General features: G+C 48.4%; 1 protein-coding gene across 1 annotated transcript in view; it reads right to left on the bottom strand.

The window, feature by feature from the left end:
* The window catches only part of TBC1D2 (TBC1 domain family member 2), a 43,584-nt gene that overhangs the window by 18,007 nt on the left and 8,689 nt on the right, over positions 1-16,888 (bottom strand). Inside the window, 3 exon segments of the mRNA XM_024734389.1 lie at positions 62-457; positions 7,626-7,822; positions 11,913-12,046. Of these exon segments, the coding sequence (XP_024590157.1) occupies positions 62-457; positions 7,626-7,822; positions 11,913-12,046 (727 nt within the window).

Genomic DNA, 16,888 nt, shown 5'->3' with positions numbered 1-16,888 from the left:
AAAAAAAAAAAGAGCAGTGCCTGCCCCAAAGGCCCCAGGGCCTGGAGGGAGGGGTCCCTACCTTCAGGTGCTCCATCTTTTCCTGTTGGCTCAGGAGGTCACTGTCAGCTGCATCTGGGGGTGCAGGGGGCTGGTTGGGGGGATGCATGAAGTCCTGGGTGACCTTCTCAGAGAGTTTCTGGATGACCTCCTGCTTAGCCTGGTTCTTGTCCAGGAGCAGCTGCACGTGCTGCCGCAGCTCCTGCACCTGCTGCTCCCGCAGGCTCGCCGTCTGCACCAGGCTCTCCCGCTCCTGTTCCAGGGCCTCCACCCGCCTGCCCAGCTCCGCGATCTGCCGCACTTTGTGCCGCACCAGCTCCAGCCGGTCCTTGTCCTCGGCTGCTGCCAGGTACGCACTGGACACCCTCTTCTCCTGCTGGGCAGCCTCCAGCGCCTTGTGCAGGATCTTCACCAGCTCCTGCACGGGGAAAGGGAAGAGCCCGGTGAGCTCGGGGAAGGCCTATTACATGCCAGAGGTGAGGCAGAGGCTGTCATCAGTTCTCCTAAGAGCCCTGAGAGGTGGCGGGCAACATCCCCTAGGGCATCACTGACCAGCACCCACATTCTCTTTTTCTACTCAGAAGAGTTTTAGTTGGACACGTGGTTCCCCAGCAAAGGACTACATTTCCCAGCCAAGCTCATAGCTCGGTGTGGCCAAGTGACTACTGTGCCCAAATGGGATATGAGAAATGCTGTGGGCAGCTTCTGGGTCATGCCTTCCAAACCACTGCGCACGTGCTCCCCCGGCCCAGTTCCCTTTCCTCCTGGCTGGGAAGTGGCAGGAACCGGAGCAGCCAGGCTGGGCTCACAAGCAGAATTTGCATGTTGAGGATGGCACAGTCGCCCCACCAACTCGGAGCTGCACACTTCACTCTGGATTCTTCAATGTCAGAGAGAAATAAACTTCCAATTTGTTTTAGGCCACAGTACTTTGAGGCTTCTGCCCATTCCCCAACTAATATGTCTGTTTCAGAAATGAACAAACTGAGGCCCAGCAGAGTGGAATTTAACTCCAAATCATCCAGACACTGAGCATCCTGTGCTCGGTCAGCAATGAAAGCAGGGGTGGCAGCGGCATGGCACGTGGGCATGGCTCTTCCTTCTCACCCCTGAGGCAGACATCACTCATCAACCTCAGTACTCTTTCCCGCTAAAGCCTAGCTGAGGCCTCAGAATCCTTCTGAACATGGCATTCAAGCAGTCACTACCAATCGAGCTGAGGTGGCATTAGAGAGAAAAGAAACTGGCAATCCTCACGCCTCGCCACACACCCAGGGCTTCATTCAGTCCGTCTGTGCCCACGCCTCAGCCCATCCAACAATGCCTGCAAGGCAGGTGCCAAGGAGCGCCTGGGAGTTCAGAAGCAACAGGCTTCGATTTATTCCTTGGCGGGGGCAGCCGATTCATGTGGAAATTCAAGGTGTGGCTCCCTGTGCCTTCAAGCTTCCAACCTCCCCAGCATTCAGGGACCTGTCCTGCTCCAAAGCAGGGATGTGAATTCATTCAGGACCAGGATCAGCATATCAGAAGCCAGACAGCCCAGCAGCCAGTCCCACGTGAACCACAGACCCGGCAGTTAGGGCCTTTAGCTCACACTGCTGTGCTCCAGGCCAGTCTCATCTGGAAAAGCGTGGTTTCCTGGGGACACATTAACTGTATGCATGCCAACGTGTTTAAATAAATGATTGGCTGGATAGGCTGAGAACAATTCCATTTTGGAGAACTGCCCAAAATCATGACTTCATTTCGGAAGCTAACGATAAGACCGAATTAGCATACACCTTCCGAAACCTTGGTACTAGTGACTGTCCCTTCTCTGGTTCTCGCTCTTCTATCCATCCATCTAACCTTTATCAAGCACTCACTCAGTGGCAGCCCCTGGGACCCAGAGAGGCACCAGTCACAGTTCCCACACTCAAGGACCACGAAGGCTGGTGGGAGCAAAGGTGAACCACTGTCACAGAATGATTTACCATGAGAGGGGGAAGCAAGGGTGTTTGTAGGGACTCAGGGCAGCAGGCAATGACTTCTGCCTGCGGCGGAGGCGGGGGAAGACCAGTACATTCCACAGAAAGGCGGAGCAGTTTAAACTGATCCTGAAGAATGAGGAGGGCCAGTGAGGTCAAGCAGCAGGTGGGAGACAAGGGCAGAAAGTGGGAGCTGAGGGTTGGGAGGGCTTTCCAGACGAGGCTGAGCCAACAGCTTGAGCAAAGCCTCAATGGAATGAAGGAACAGGTACAGAGCTGTGGGTCCTGGGTGTGGCCGGAAGGTGGGGAGGGGCGGGTGGCTGCAAACCGAACTGGCACATCAGGGATTTAGAAGTCAGCTTCCCAGGGCGGTACTGACCCAGATCAACATTCCTGTGGCTGCAGGATAACTGAGAAGCCTAGACCATTTTCTGAGTCAGCTGAGATTTGGAGATTACCTGGGGTAACTGCCTGGTGAAATAACCAGTACATGCCACTGCTCAGACCTGCCCTAGCCTCAGAATCAGGGGGGTATCTGTCTGCCAACTTTGGGAGAGTCAACTCTGAAGCCCATTTCACTACATCAGCTGTCTCTCCCTTCCCACATCTGGCTCTTCAAATCCAAGACCAGCCCGGGAGGCTGTCCTCCCACCCCAGGACCCCTGCACCAGAATAAGACGGGAAGAAAGGAACCCGGGAGAGGGATGGAGCCAGAGCAGGAAGTGTAAAGTGAGGAGTGGGAATGGATCATGGATTCGGAAAACCTGGAGGCTGGATGGCCCTGGGAGACCACCTGGTTCAGTCACCCCGCTCTCACGCAGGGAGACTGAAGCTCAAGAAGGGAGAAGAGAGGACTAAAGAGACCTGGTGGATCCCCATGAGTGGGAAAACTGCAGCTAGAACAGAAGGCTCCCAACTCCAACCCTAAGACCCTTCACTTCTTCATGATGTGTAGTTAACGGATTCTGCATCGAAATGCTTCTTTCAATTTCTTTAAAAATGGGAATAACCCATGTTCATAGCAGCATTATTCACAAGACCCAAGAGGTGGAAACAACCCAAGTGTCTGTCGATGGTGAATGGATAAACAAAATGTGGCCTACAATGGAATATTACTCAGTCTTAAAAAGGAAGGAAATCCCATCACATGTTAAAACATGGATGAACATTGAGGACCTTATGCTAGGTGAATTAAGCCAGTCACAAAGATGCACATATACATCAAATAGAAATAATGAAAACAAAAAGGAAAACTTGAATATCCCATTTTGAAGCTGCTTTCGTCCTTACAATGCGATGACGCCTCTCCAGGTCAGTCATTATCAAGCAACACTACCATTTGCAACAGTTCAAGAGTATTCCTTGTATGGAGCACACAGTTCCCTTCATCCCACCTCCTAGGATGGACATCTGGGTTGTTTCCAATTCCCAGTCATAAGCAATGCCTTAGGACCAAGTCTTGAAGTAGAAGAGCTGATCAAGTGATACTTTTAATACTTCTTAATTGAATCATTGTTTGGTCGATCTTAGATTTTGACAACTGTTAATAAGTTGTCATTTTAGTAAACATTTTAAAAGCCAATAAATCATTTATCTTATTAAAGTGTGGATACCTTCATTGCTCACTAGAATCAAGGTGGGTGAGTCCAACAGCGCTTGTGGAAAGAGCACTGGACAGGGAGTGCCCTGGACATGATGGCCTCTGACCCCTAAGGGCCTCGGTGCCAGCTGGGAACAGGTGAAAGAGCACTGGCTTGGGAGTTACAGAGGTCTCGGTTCCATTCCAGATCCACTAATGCGGGTGTTTCAGAAAACTGAACCTCAGCTTTCTCGTATGTAAAATGGAGATGATGGTCCTACTCCACCAAGAGTCACTGAAAGGGTGAGAGAGAAATTGTGACAAGTGTGCCTCCCCAAGCACAGGGGCCCTCTCACTCCCTCTCCCTCTAAGGCCCATACCCCTCCCCAGGGCCTGTACCCTGAAGTCTCTGGCTGGGGTTCTAGGGAAGGGAGAGGCGGCACCTTGCTCTGATCAAGTTTCCTCAGTGAATTATATACCTTCACCAAGTAATCCTGAGTGAGCTAAGCTGGCCCCTGGCAGGGCCTGGGGGAGGGGTTCACCATTCCTGGCAGCCAACATCCCCACAAACAACAGCCCTCCATCTGTCGGAGCAGACAGCCTTCAGGTTGGGTGCAACGCTGCCGACTCTGAAAGCCTGAGTCACCAGGCCAAGCTGCCATCTGGTGCCGTCTCCCAGAGTCCAAAGCTCTCGGGGGGCCAGTGCTGCAGGGGACTGGGATGGATAATGGCTTAACGGGTATTGGAATCACAGGGAGTGCATTCATTTTTTCTGAGGAGCAGTCACGGTGCTTGTGTCTGATACTGGGCTACACTGCGAGAGCATGGAGGAGACGGCTGGGCTGTGAGGGGTCCTGGACCTGGGGAAGGAGACCATTGCCTACGTCCTGGCTCTTCCAGCTGCATGACCTTGGACTAGTCAGCCACCTTCTCTGAGCCCCTTGAACGTGGTGCAGTGAAGAGGGCAGAAGCTCTGGAGGCAGGCAGACCAGAGCCTGAACCCTGACTCAGCGCCCAGGAGGTCATGGGCACGCAGAACCTCTCAGAACTCCAGTCTGTCAGGAAAAGGAGAGGATAACTGATGTCAAGAGGAGAGACAGTGTGTGAAAGGCACCAGCCAGCACAGTACTGGGGCCACACTTCATACCAGCAGTTACTTGTGCTCACATCTTCTCCTCACCCACTGGATGGTGAGGTCCCCAAGGGCAGGGATTTGGCCCAGTGTACCTCAGTGCCCTCCATAGCATCCAACAGAATTTGAGATACAAATTCTTAAAAATCACTAAAGCTATTGGCAGTGTCTGCCTGGCTGGCTGAGCCAGGATGAGACCCCCAGTTCCCATGTCCTCTTGCAGCCTGAGGCAAAAAGGTGGCACCTTCCCACTGAAGGGACATGTCTTGTAGACATGGGCCTAGGAATTCCAGGGGACTGTTTCCCCAGCTGAGGTATTACACTTAAAAGGTCTCAGATGGAGAGCTGCTCTCTGACCAGCATTTTTGAGTGCCTGGGGTATCAATGGGCACCCCAAGATTGTGCCAGACTCCTCTGTGTTACCTCTAGGTCAAGAGTCAGTCTCTTTCTCTCCTCCTCACTGGTTTTGGTACTTGGGTTGAACATGAAACCCCACAGTTGGTCTGGCTGGGGTCCCCCTTCTAAATGTGGAATAAAGGTAAGGATGGCCTCCTCCCATCACTGCTATACCCCACAAGCACATCTCCCAGAGCCCCTCGGGGAGGGAGGGGGGTGCTTTTACTCCTCGTAAGGCGGGAAGGAATCAACAAGGAGAGCTGGGAATGCCACAGTCACAGCCAAAATAATCAAAGCCTGCATGTTTGGGGCAGCTGCTGGGTGCCAGGCACCCAGCTTTATGAATCTGGACACAGGCCTCTTCAGAAAACATGATTATAAGTCCATATAAAGATGAGGAGGGAATTCCTTGGAGGTCCAGTGGTTAGAACGCTGCACTTCTACTGCAGGGGACGTGGGTTGGATCCCTGGTCAGGGAACTAAGATCCTGTGTGCCGGGGCAGTGCGGCCATCTGGGAGATGGGTCCGAGAGCACACTATCCACTCATTTCGTGAGTCAAAAGCTAAACCCCAAGACTTGATCTCCTCCCCACTATCTGCCCCAGGACAGGGTTGAGGTCTGCTGGAAAGTGAATTAGTAAAAAAGTCCAGATTCTTTAATGTTGGAACAACTTCCTCCTGACATTTTCACTCTGACTGTAGGGGAGTTGTCAACATCCTGAGCAGCCCGTACTAATCTCCAAGAGCGGAATGAAATCTAGGTCTCCCGGGGCCTCTCCACTTCATTTGACAACTCCTAATGCCTTAGAAGGAAAGGCCGAGTCACGGGAGGCTGCCCACATTTCCTAGAAAGTAGGGGAAGAAGCACGGAAACGACAAGTGGTGTTTACATTCTACATCGCTCTTCCTTTCCAGGTCGGGTTTGGGACTGAGGCTGTACTGATACAGGGATCAGGAAGCTGCTACAGCTCAGCTTAATGCCCTCAGCTCTCAGGAGCGGCCAGCAGCCTCATGACAGGAACGCAAAGGAGACAGAGGAAAAGAGTGATGGCTGGGCTGCTAAGTGGCATCAGAGGAGACATCACACGCTGTAAGGATACATTTCGGTGCTATCAGCCTGCAAGGGCAGGGCTGTGTCTTTTCTCACTGCTTGTTCCCCAGCACCTAGAACACTGCATGCCTGTAACAGGCCCCCAATAAAAGCTTTGTGAATAAACAAATGAATTGAGAACACATGAATGATTGAGCTTCCTCCTTTGAGGACTCTAATCACCAGCTGCTTCATTAAATGTAACCCCTGAGCTGCCAGGAATGAAGCCTCTGCTGGTTCCTGTAATAACTGTTTAGGGGCAAGAAAGGCAGAGAAGGGGCAAAACTAGGTAGAGAGAGCATTTTTCTGGACTGTGTCCTCTAAAAACAGAGCAGAAAGGAAAAGAAATGTACAAAGGGGAGAATATTTAGAAGTATACCCCTTACCTCCCCAGGAGCAAGACCAGAAATAAAGCAGACAGAGATGTAGAGTAGCCAAAGCTCAAGCAAGAGAGCTGAGGCCTTCCTCTCGGAGGAAAAGGAGCCTGGGCCCTCAGTGGGTACCATCACTAGAGTACCACAGGCACCACACTCAGGATTTTTGGTAACAACTGTGCTGGCTTAGTCACTTTTATTGTGCTAAAGAGAGCCTACTGGGCTTCCCTGGTGGTGCAGTGGTTGAGAGTCCGCCTGCCGATGCAGGGGACACGGGTTCGTGCCCCGGTCCGGGAAGATCCCACATGCTGCGGAGTGGCTGGGCCCATGAGCCATGGCCGCTGAGCCTGAGCGTCCAGAGCCTGTGCTCCGCAACGGGAGAGGCCACAACAGTGAGAGGCCCGCATACCGCAAAACAAACAAAAAAACAAACAAACATGCCCATGCTGCATCCCCCATTGCCTCCCCGCCATGTGACCCTTACTACTTCATGAGGTGGATGTGAACTTGATTTACTCTCTGAGTTGTGGGATTTTTGAGTGATTTTAATGTCTGTGTATATATGTGATCTGTTACCTACAATGACCATGTAGCTCTTTCTTTCTTAACTGCTATAATTAACTTCTCTCTGTATGAAGCCTAAATCTTCCTCCCTGTCACTGTCCTCTGTTGGGCCTGGCTCAGCCTGGTTTCTCTGTCCTGTACCCAGTTACCAGCTGCCAGGTCAAAGATCCCCCAGTTCCTTCGGTGGCCCCTCCCAGGACCCTGCATGCAGATTACCCTCCTCCAAACACTGTCTTCGGGTGTGGGGTCAGATCATGCACAGTCTCCCAGGAGAGACCCGAGAGACCTGCCCTTGGTGGCCTTCTGTCACCTAGCTCAAGTGACAGTATGTCCCTGACTGATCAACAGCACAGCATTTCCAGCCACCTGCAGTTTGGCAGTTAAGGACCACAGGCTGGCTAACGCATCACATCTAGCTTGTCCAGGGGCTCCAGGCCCAGTGGGGTCCACTGGAGCCTGGGGCCTCTCTGGGGCCAGAGCTCACCTTCTGAGCCTTTAGCTCCTTGGTGAGCATCAGAACCTGCTGCTCCAAGGCCAGCACTTTCTCCTGGGCGGTTCGGTTCCGTGTGAGTCCTTCGGTGAAGAGCGGGAAGGTATTGCTCTGGCGCTTGGCTTTCTGAATGAGATTGGCGGTCAGAGAGGACTTGGGTGTAGGCTTTGGAGAATCCGCTGGATCTTTTCCTGCTCAAGAGGAGGAACACAGAGGTTGTGATCAGTGGCTTCAGCAGTTCTCAAACTTGGGCTTGCTGCAGAAGCACCTGGAAGGCTTGGTAAAATGCAGATTGGGGGGACTTCCCTGGTGGCGCAGTGGTTAATAATCTGCCTGCTAATGCAGGGGACACGGGTTCGAGCCCCGGTCCAGGAAGATCCCACATGCCACGGAGCAACTAAGCCCATGCGCCACAACTACTGAGCCTGCGTGCCACAACCACCAAAGCCCACACACCTAGAGCCCATGCTCCGCAACAAGAGAAGCCACCGCAAGGAGAAGCCCTCACACCGCAATGAAGAGTAGCCCCTGTTCGCCGCAATTAGAGAAGGCCCGCAGGCAGCAATGAAGACCCAATGCAGCCAAAAATAAAATAAATATATAAATACGTAAATTTATTTTAAAAAATATTTTTAAAAAGTGCAGTTTGGGGACCCTACTCCTAGAGCTTTCCATTCCATAGGCCTGGGGCGCAGCTTGAGAATTTGTATTTTTAAATGTTCCTAGGTGATGCTGATACAGCTTGTGCAGGGATCATACTCTGAGAACCACTGGACTATATAAACACTGTTTATACTGTGCTGGGTCATCCAGCCCATCCTCTACCCTCTGTTCCCTATTCTCTCTGTTCCCTACCCTCCAATCTCAACCTGCATGGGTTACCTCCTACTGTCCCTCTAGTGTTTGCCAGGTGGCCATCTCCTCAGGCACGGGCCCAGGCAGGGTGCATTTTTTCTTATTTCAGGATCTCACCTCCAGGCTCTGGGCGATTTTCAAGGCACACAGATCTGTCCATTGATAGGAGCACAAAATATCTGTACTCTGTATACTTGCCCCAGTGAGTAATGTAAACTCTCATTTGATTCTAATTACAAGCTAAATTAGGAGACCTATCTCCCACAGCTGAATGTCTCAAGGCTGTATCCTTTTATTTCCAGTAGAGCCTGGGTCAGCAACCAATGGCCCACAGACCAAATCGGGCGGCCTGCTTTTGTAAATAAAGTTTTATCGGAATACAGCCATGCCCATTTATTTGTGCATTGTCTGTACTGCTTTCACTCCACAAAGGCAGAGTTGAGTACTTGCAACAGAGACTGTATGGCCCACAATGCCTCACTATCTGGCCCTTTACAGAAAATGTTTGTTGACTGGTGCTAAATTTTCTTTTTTTCTTTTTTTTTAAAAAATAAATTTATTTTTGGCTGCGTTGGGTCTTCGTTGCTGTGCACGGGCTTCCTCTAGTTGAGGCGAGCGGTGGCTACTCTTCGTTGTGGTGCACGGACTTCTCATTGCAGTGGCTTCTCTTGTTGCGGAGCACAGGCTCTAGGCGCGCAGGCTTCAGTAGTTGTGGCATGCTGGCTCAGCAGTTGTGGCTCGCGGGCTCTAGAGCACAGGCTCAGTAGTTGTGGCGCATGGGCTTAGTTGCTCCATGGCATGTGGGATCTTCCCGGACCAGGGCTCGAACCCGTGTCCCCTGTATTGGTAGGTGGATTCTTAACCACTGCGCCACCAGGGAAGTCCCTAAATTTTATTCTTAAATCCAATGTTAGAGAATCACTCACCCAGACCGCCTTGTCCTGCCCTACCCTCAGCCTGTGCTTTAGGGCTCTGCCATCAGCCTGCATCAAGGGACATGTAATGGCCTGATTATATGGTCAAGAGACTCTGAGAATTTTGATCACAGGGCACATACACATTATGTCCGTTATGAGGCCCCAACATAAATTCTTCTCAGCTCTCAGGGCCAGCTTTGCTTCTTTCAAGAAAATATGTGTTTATAGTCTTATGGACACCGGAAGTAACCTAACCACTTGCATTTCCCTCTTTGCCTTGGCTGCTGAGAAGCTCAGAGCCACATTTGCTGCCCACCTTTGGTACACTGCAGGATTTTTTCTTGAGCCTATCTAAATTTCCTAACTCAAATTACTCATTTATCTTCCCCCTGATATACATTGTAGTAAGTCATACCCAGTTCTTTTGGGACTATGATATTAAAAATAAGGATGTGGTATGAGATCCCAGGGGAGGGGACAGGCAAGGCTTGCAGGACAAGCTGAATGACTTAGCAACTTTCTTCTGGGGACCAGGCCAAGAGCCAACCAAATAGTATTGAGTAGACAAAAAACTACTCTAGTAGGTGACAGGAACCAGAAACTCCTTGGCCTTGTTGAGTACAAGAACAGAACGGTCTTGTTCCAGGCTTAAAAGAAATCTGGTCGAGCCAGGTACAAAGCAGCCTGCAGAGCTCAGAGGAATGCAATGCTTCTTTTTCTTTCCTGCCACAGGATCTAAGAGAGCAGCGAGGCTCCCTGGAGCCCTGCAGGCTACTGTACACCAACCCTGAGGGCAGGCAGGGTAGGATCACTGTGCCCATCTTATAGTTGGGAAAAACGGAGGCCTAAGACAGTGGTTTTCAATCAGCACCCTAGGATTTCATGGGATCGCCTCAAGGGCTGGCTGGGAAGGGAAGAGGGTGGGGTGGGAGGGGCTGAGGGGGAGCCTGGACTCCCAACCCTGCCTCAACTCTGCTTTTATTTGCTTTGTGTATCAGATTTTGTTTATGGGGACAAGGTTTCATGGCAATAAAGAGGTTGTTTGCAAAGTCACTGACTCAGAAAAGAGGCTTCAGGCAGGAATATGGGGCCAGACTGTTTGGTCTGAATCCTATTCTGTTACTCACTGTGCAGCTGTGAGCGAGTCACTCCTCACATCCGTTCCCAGTTCCCTCAGTTATTAAATGAGAACAGTATTTACCGCTCAGGTTGTTGTAAAGACTAAACAGGTTAATGCACGTAAAGCGCTACGTGCATGTGGATGAAACTTGAAAAGATTCTGCTGAGTAAAAGACACCAATCACAGAAGACTACATATTGTAGATTCCATTTATATGCAATGTCCAGAACAGGCAAATCTAAAGAGGCAGAAAGTAGATTAGTGGTTGCCTAGAGGTAGAGACTGGGACTGATGGCTGAGGGGTAATGGGGTTTCTTCTGGGGGTAATACAAATGTTTTAGATTTGATTATGGTGATGGTTGCACAACTCTGTGAAGATACTGAAAGCCACTGAATTATATGTTTCAAAGGAGTGAACTGTATGGTATGTGAATTGTATCAGAATGAAACTGTTACCAAAAAAAAAAAAAAAAAAAAAAAAGGCTTAGAGTAGCCCTGGCACAAAGTACCTGCTACATGTAAGTGCTAGTTCTATTATTATTATTGATTAGATACAGTACTGATCTCTTGGGCTATTCGTCGTGATCTGTGGGGCCTCATCAGGCACTGCTCCAAAGCGGTGCTTTTTCTAGAGTAATTTCTACACAGCCCAGGGGGCCTCTCTACCATAAGACCCCTCAGTGCTGCCTTAGCCAGTTTTCTCCCAACTGTTTCTACATAGTTAAAACATGTTTTAAGGGCATTTATGCTAATTTCAAAGATGTCAAACACCCCTGATGGTATGGGGTCCTAATATTTTGTAAAAGAAATAAAGTGCCATGTCACAGAGGGGATGAATACCTTGAGGTCATTTGTTCTGCTTCTTCAGGTAGATCTGATTTTAATCACCCCAGAAAAGCATTTTTATATCCTTTCCTTACAAATTTTTTTAAAAAAAGGAAGAAAGAAAAAGCAACAGATATTTTCCCTTATTACTTCAAGAATCATTGCTTGGTGTTTCAGTTTGGGAAGATGAAAAGCGTTCTGGAAATGGATGGTAGTGATGGTTACACGAGAACGTGAATGTACCTAATGTCACTGAATTATACACTTAAAATTGGTTAAAGTGGTAAATTTTGTTATGTATTTTTACCACAAGTTAAAAAAAAAAAGGAAAGAAAGAAAGAAAGGAGGGAGGGAGGGAGGGAGGAAGGAAAGAAAGAAAGAAAGAAAGAGAAAGAGAGAAAGAAAGAAAGAATGAATCATTACTACCAGACCCATGGAAGCCCAGGAGGAGTGACCTGGAGAGTTGCATCTTTGACACACAAAAGCACGGATGTTTGTTTACGGGGAGGAGAGAAGGCACCCACTTCGTCTCTGAAGGCAGCTCAGACCCAGGCAGAGGCTCACCTGGGGCGCTGAGGTCAGGAGGAGAGGGCTGCTCCTCCCTCTGAGGCTCCTCGCTCAGTGAAGAATCTTCTCCTGAGGGTCTGTGGCCTGTTCCTTGGGTCTGCTTGTTGCCCCGGATGTTGTACATTGTGTTTCTGAAAGGAAAATAGAGGATCATGGTGCTGACAGCCCTGCTATCTTGCCCACTACCCTTCCCGCTGCCACTGCTGGCGCTCAGGCCGCATCTCCACCCCAGTCATGACTTGCTCAGTCTGCCTGACTGCAGGCACCCTGCAGGAAGCAACCCATCTGAGCCTCTCCCATCACCCTTACCCTTCTCCTTTCCATTTTTCATCGTGCGGATCACCTTTGATACGCAGTATTCCTTGTAAACAATACAAGCTTGACTCCTCTGCCTCCAACCCCACTGCTAGAATATAAGCTCCATGAGGGCAGGGGCATTTGTCTTGTTTTATTCACTGAAATGGATTTGCCAAACTAACTTTCCCGAAACCTTCACCTGGTCTTATAACCACCTGGGTTAAAAATCACCAGTGGTTCCCTACTTCTGCTGAGAAAAGTTCCAAACACCTCCTGGCCTCTTGCTCCCCTTGCTTTCTTTCCCTGCTCAGACCTGTTCTCTCTGTAGCCTTCACTGATCACCTCACAGCCTCCAAGGAGCTTATTGCACTTCATGCATGGGTCACTCTTTGACCAAGTACTTGTCTAGACTGAGTAGTGGTGTCTTTTCTTCAAGAACTGGGCACTAACCTACCTGCATGCCTACTGGCACCTGGCACTGGGTCACATGTGCCCAGCGTACAGACTCAATAGATGTTTGTTTTGCAGGAAGGAACTAGGTAGCACCAAAGGCTGGCCTGGCACCACAGGCCACAGAGAAGTTCATGAGTTGGATGAAAAGGCAGTTCAATTGAGTTTGTTTTCCCTTTGCAAAGGTATAAAAGTCGACATATTCCAAAACTAATAACAAGGAAGAAAAAATGACCAAAGAGTTCACTAGGTCAGTGTTTTTCAAACTGCAGGATGTGAGCCATTGGTAGACTGTAAAATCAGTTTAGTATCACGACCAGCATTTAAAAAAAATGGAATAGAAAATATCAGAATGCGCCCCACTTAGAAAGGATTAAAATTTTGTGAATTACATATATGTGTATTGAGCCATATAATAAGATGTATTTCTTACTGGTCAACAGTTTGGAAAACACTGCAGGAGGAGGTCAATTATCTAAAGGGCAGCAATAGCGTGGCCAGAAAACAAAAGGCTGAAAAAGTCTGTAGACTTGTGATGGAGTCCTGGCTTTGCGCTATCATCCCTCCATACGATGTATACGTCTAGCAATATGGTGGACAAAATATCTGAAAAACCCTTGTTCCACAAACATCTACCTAGAAGTTAGATAAATGCAAAACATATTTCAAAAGTATTTAGCTGAATTCTCAGAAAAGGAAGGGAAAATCCCTAGGGACTAAACACAAAAAAGGAGTTGAAACTCAAGTGGGAAGTAAAGAGGAAGATGCATATATAGATTAAATTACTTTTCAACAAATATTTACCCCTTCCCTTCCACCTCCGCAAGAGCAGAGTACATCCCCCTCCTCCTTTTGATTTTGGGCACAGCCATGTGATTTGCTTTCGCCAAAGGGATGTTGGCAGATATAGTGTAAATATAGGCTTAAAATGTGCTTGCATGTAGGGCTTGCCCTCTTGAGGAACATGCCTCATAGCTGCTCGTCCATGGAACGTGAGAAATATGTGGAGGAAACCTAGATCTTCCCAACGGCTTGGAGCCAAGACCAGGTGAACCTAGCCTGTATCACGTGAACCCAGATGTGCAGGAAATGAATGTTTATTATTATATGACACTGAATTTTGAAGTGTTTGTTTGCAGCATTATTATTGTGAAAGTTGGCGAGGACATGAGTTTGTCCAGGGATCAACTGCTGTTTTTAAATTGAGATATAATTGACATGTAATATTATATTAGTTTCAAGTGTACAACATATTGATTTAATACATATACTTATTGCAAAAGGATCACCACAGTAAGTCTAGCTAACACCTATCACCACCCATAGTTACATTTATTTTTTCTTGTGATCAGAAATAAACTGTTGATACCAGAAACCTAGAACCTTGGTTGCAAAGGAGGAAAGAAAACAAGGTTTTGGACCCATGCAAAGTATGAAGTTAAAACTGAAATTCTTACATAAAGCTGAGATTCATGAAGGTCCATGCCCTCTGTGAAGTTAGAAAAAGAAGACTGCTGGCAAAATTAATATAAGGAGAGTCTAGGTGAAGGCTCTGGGTGTTCAAAACATTACCTTTGTGTGGTTTTGGTTATCAGGACAATATTGGCCTTATAGAATGAATTGGGAAATGCTCTTTCCTCTTTTTTTGTGGGGGGTGGTAGTACAGTTTGTGAAGAATTGGTATTTATTCTTTAATGTTTGGTAGACTTCACCAGTGAAGTTATCTGGTCCTAGGTTTTTGTGTGTGTGCATGTGTGTGTGTTGGTGGGGTGGGTTGTAATTTTTTGATAACTAATTCAATCTCTTTACTTGCTACAGGTCTATTTAGATTTTCTATTTCTTCTTGAGTCAGTTTCAGTAATTTGTCTTTCTAGGAATTTGTCCATTTCATCTAAGTTATCTAATTTATTAGCGTAGAATTGTTCATGGTATTCCCTTATAAACCTTTTTATTTCTGTAAGGTTGGTAGTAACGTCCCCTCTCTTGTTCCTGGTTTTAGTCACTTGAGTCTGCTTTCTTTTCCTGGTCTTTCTAGATAAATGTTTGTCAACTTTGGTAATCTTTTCAAAGAACTATCATTTGATCTTAAGCTTGTTTTTAAAACAAAATGCAGTTTTTTGGTATAGTTGGGTCTCGAATAGGAAAAGAGTGAGATTGTACTTCAATGGAGAGTACAGATGACTGATGGAAGGTAAAATTAATCAATTAAATTTAGAACAGAGAAGAAATTAGAACTCAGCACTCCTAACACCTGACCTTAAATAAGGAGCCCTGACTCCTTGGGCTAGTCATTTCCTCTTCCTAGTTCTTACTTTACTCATCTAAAAATAAAAGGGTGGTGGTCATATTAATATGAATGATGACCATGAGAGGCACTATTTACTGAGTATCACTCTGTGCTGTGTCTTTCTGAGCCCCATTACATGGATCTCACACACCATAGGCCACATGATTTGGCAAGGACCCTGGGGCACATCCCTACGGCCAGGGGCACTGGCTGGGTGGGGTGACCATCACTGTTGCCCATACTTCCCCTTGTCCAGGGGCTGCAGCCTCCCCAATATGTCTAGGGCCTCACAAGCAGTCACCCCTGGGGTGTGGGAAGGCATAGAAACCCCAACTTCAGGGCAACAAAGATCATTCTAAGCCCTAGCACACGTCTCCTCTGAGGATGGGCAGCTCACTAACTACTGTCACAGCCCAGGTGGCCATTACCCAGCCAAACTACTATGCTTGGAAGAGGCATCTCCATTTCATAAATGTACTGACTTTGCTTGGAGCAGTTCATGGATCATCTTCTGTGTAGGTTTAGCTCTAGGTCTGAAAGGCCTGGTCAGCATGGGAGTAGTGGTCACAAGGACTTGTTCTGGAAGGATAGATAACCTTGGGCAGGACATTTATCCTCTCTGAGCCTGGATTTTCCCAGCTGCAATGGGATGAGGAACATATCCACAACAAACAATGACTGGGCCCTTGCATGGGCCAGGTCTAAGATAAACCCTAGGAATTCAACTCATCTAATCTTCACCCACATGCATTTAACTCTTTTACTCCTCACAACAGTCCAATGAAGTAAGCACTATTATAACCTCCGCTGCACAGTGAGAACTTTGATTTGGAAAGGATAGGTAACCAAAGCCACAGAACAAGTAAATGGTGGGGCTGAGCAATAGACTTGGATGTCTAATCCATGGTCTGAGAACTTAACCATTAGATACCACTTCACAGGTTTGTCCAGACATCTTGTTGAGAGTGTAAAGCACCTAGCACAGTGTCCTTCCTCGAGTATGACCTGGGCTCATGGCAGACCCAAGAGCAAGCACCAAGACCCACCAGGGAAAGGGGGTGCAGGAGACAAGGGCGACCCTGGTCTTTCCGGGGCTGTCAGCAGCCAGGGCACTTGGAAAACCGTCTCACATTTTCTGTGGTTTATGACACATAACTGACTGATCCTCGGAAACTTCCTTCCTTTCTTGGTCTCTGCAGGTTCTCGGTTCTGCTTCTGTTGTTGGGTGGCCATCATTAGGCACGAACCTGGCTTAATCTTGGTGAGACCGCCCTGGACACACACTGGCTGGGTGGCTGGCCTTCTCAGGTCCCCTGTCCCCACAGCAGGCTCCCCATGTACCCAGTGCCCTCCAGCTCCTCCTAAGGGAAGATCCCCTGCAGGGCGCCGTCCTTGTCCTCTCACCCTGGGGGGCTCAACCAGGTCCCATACCCCCCAAGTCTCTCTCTCTGGCTCAGATCTCTCTCCTGAGTTCTAGACCTTTCCATCCAAATGTCTGTGGGGTAGTTCCATCTCTAGCCAGCAGACCCTAAAGGACACTCATCATATTTTCCCTAAAACCTGCTTCTCTCCTGAGAACGGCGTCACTCCCCTGCTAGTTACCCAAGCAAATTCAAACACTGAGGCCGACAGAGAGAAATGCTTCGCTTGAGTCACACGAGGCGGGGGCTCTAATCTAAGTTCAGGGAGCAATCTATTCTGCTTTCTAAGAGGTCCCAGTTTGTCTGAAGTCCACACAGAAAATAACCACCCAAACAGGATCAGCGTTAGGTACAGTCTGAATTCCCAAAAGCTTCCATCCCTTCAATTAGAGCAACAACAGTAGCAGCAGAATAATATTTAAGTGCTTACTGATCCCCAAGCACAGTTCTAAAGCAGTTTACATGTATTAACCCATTTATAACCCCCCTGCCCCACCCCAAACACACACACACCAATC

This window comes from Neophocaena asiaeorientalis, unplaced genomic scaffold, assembly GCF_003031525.2.
Source record: "Neophocaena asiaeorientalis asiaeorientalis breed wild unplaced genomic scaffold, Neophocaena_asiaeorientalis_V1.1 scaffold192, whole genome shotgun sequence".
NCBI classification, from domain to species: Eukaryota; Metazoa; Chordata; class Mammalia; order Artiodactyla; family Phocoenidae; genus Neophocaena; species Neophocaena asiaeorientalis.
This window is presented reverse-complemented; position numbering and strand designations above follow the sequence as displayed.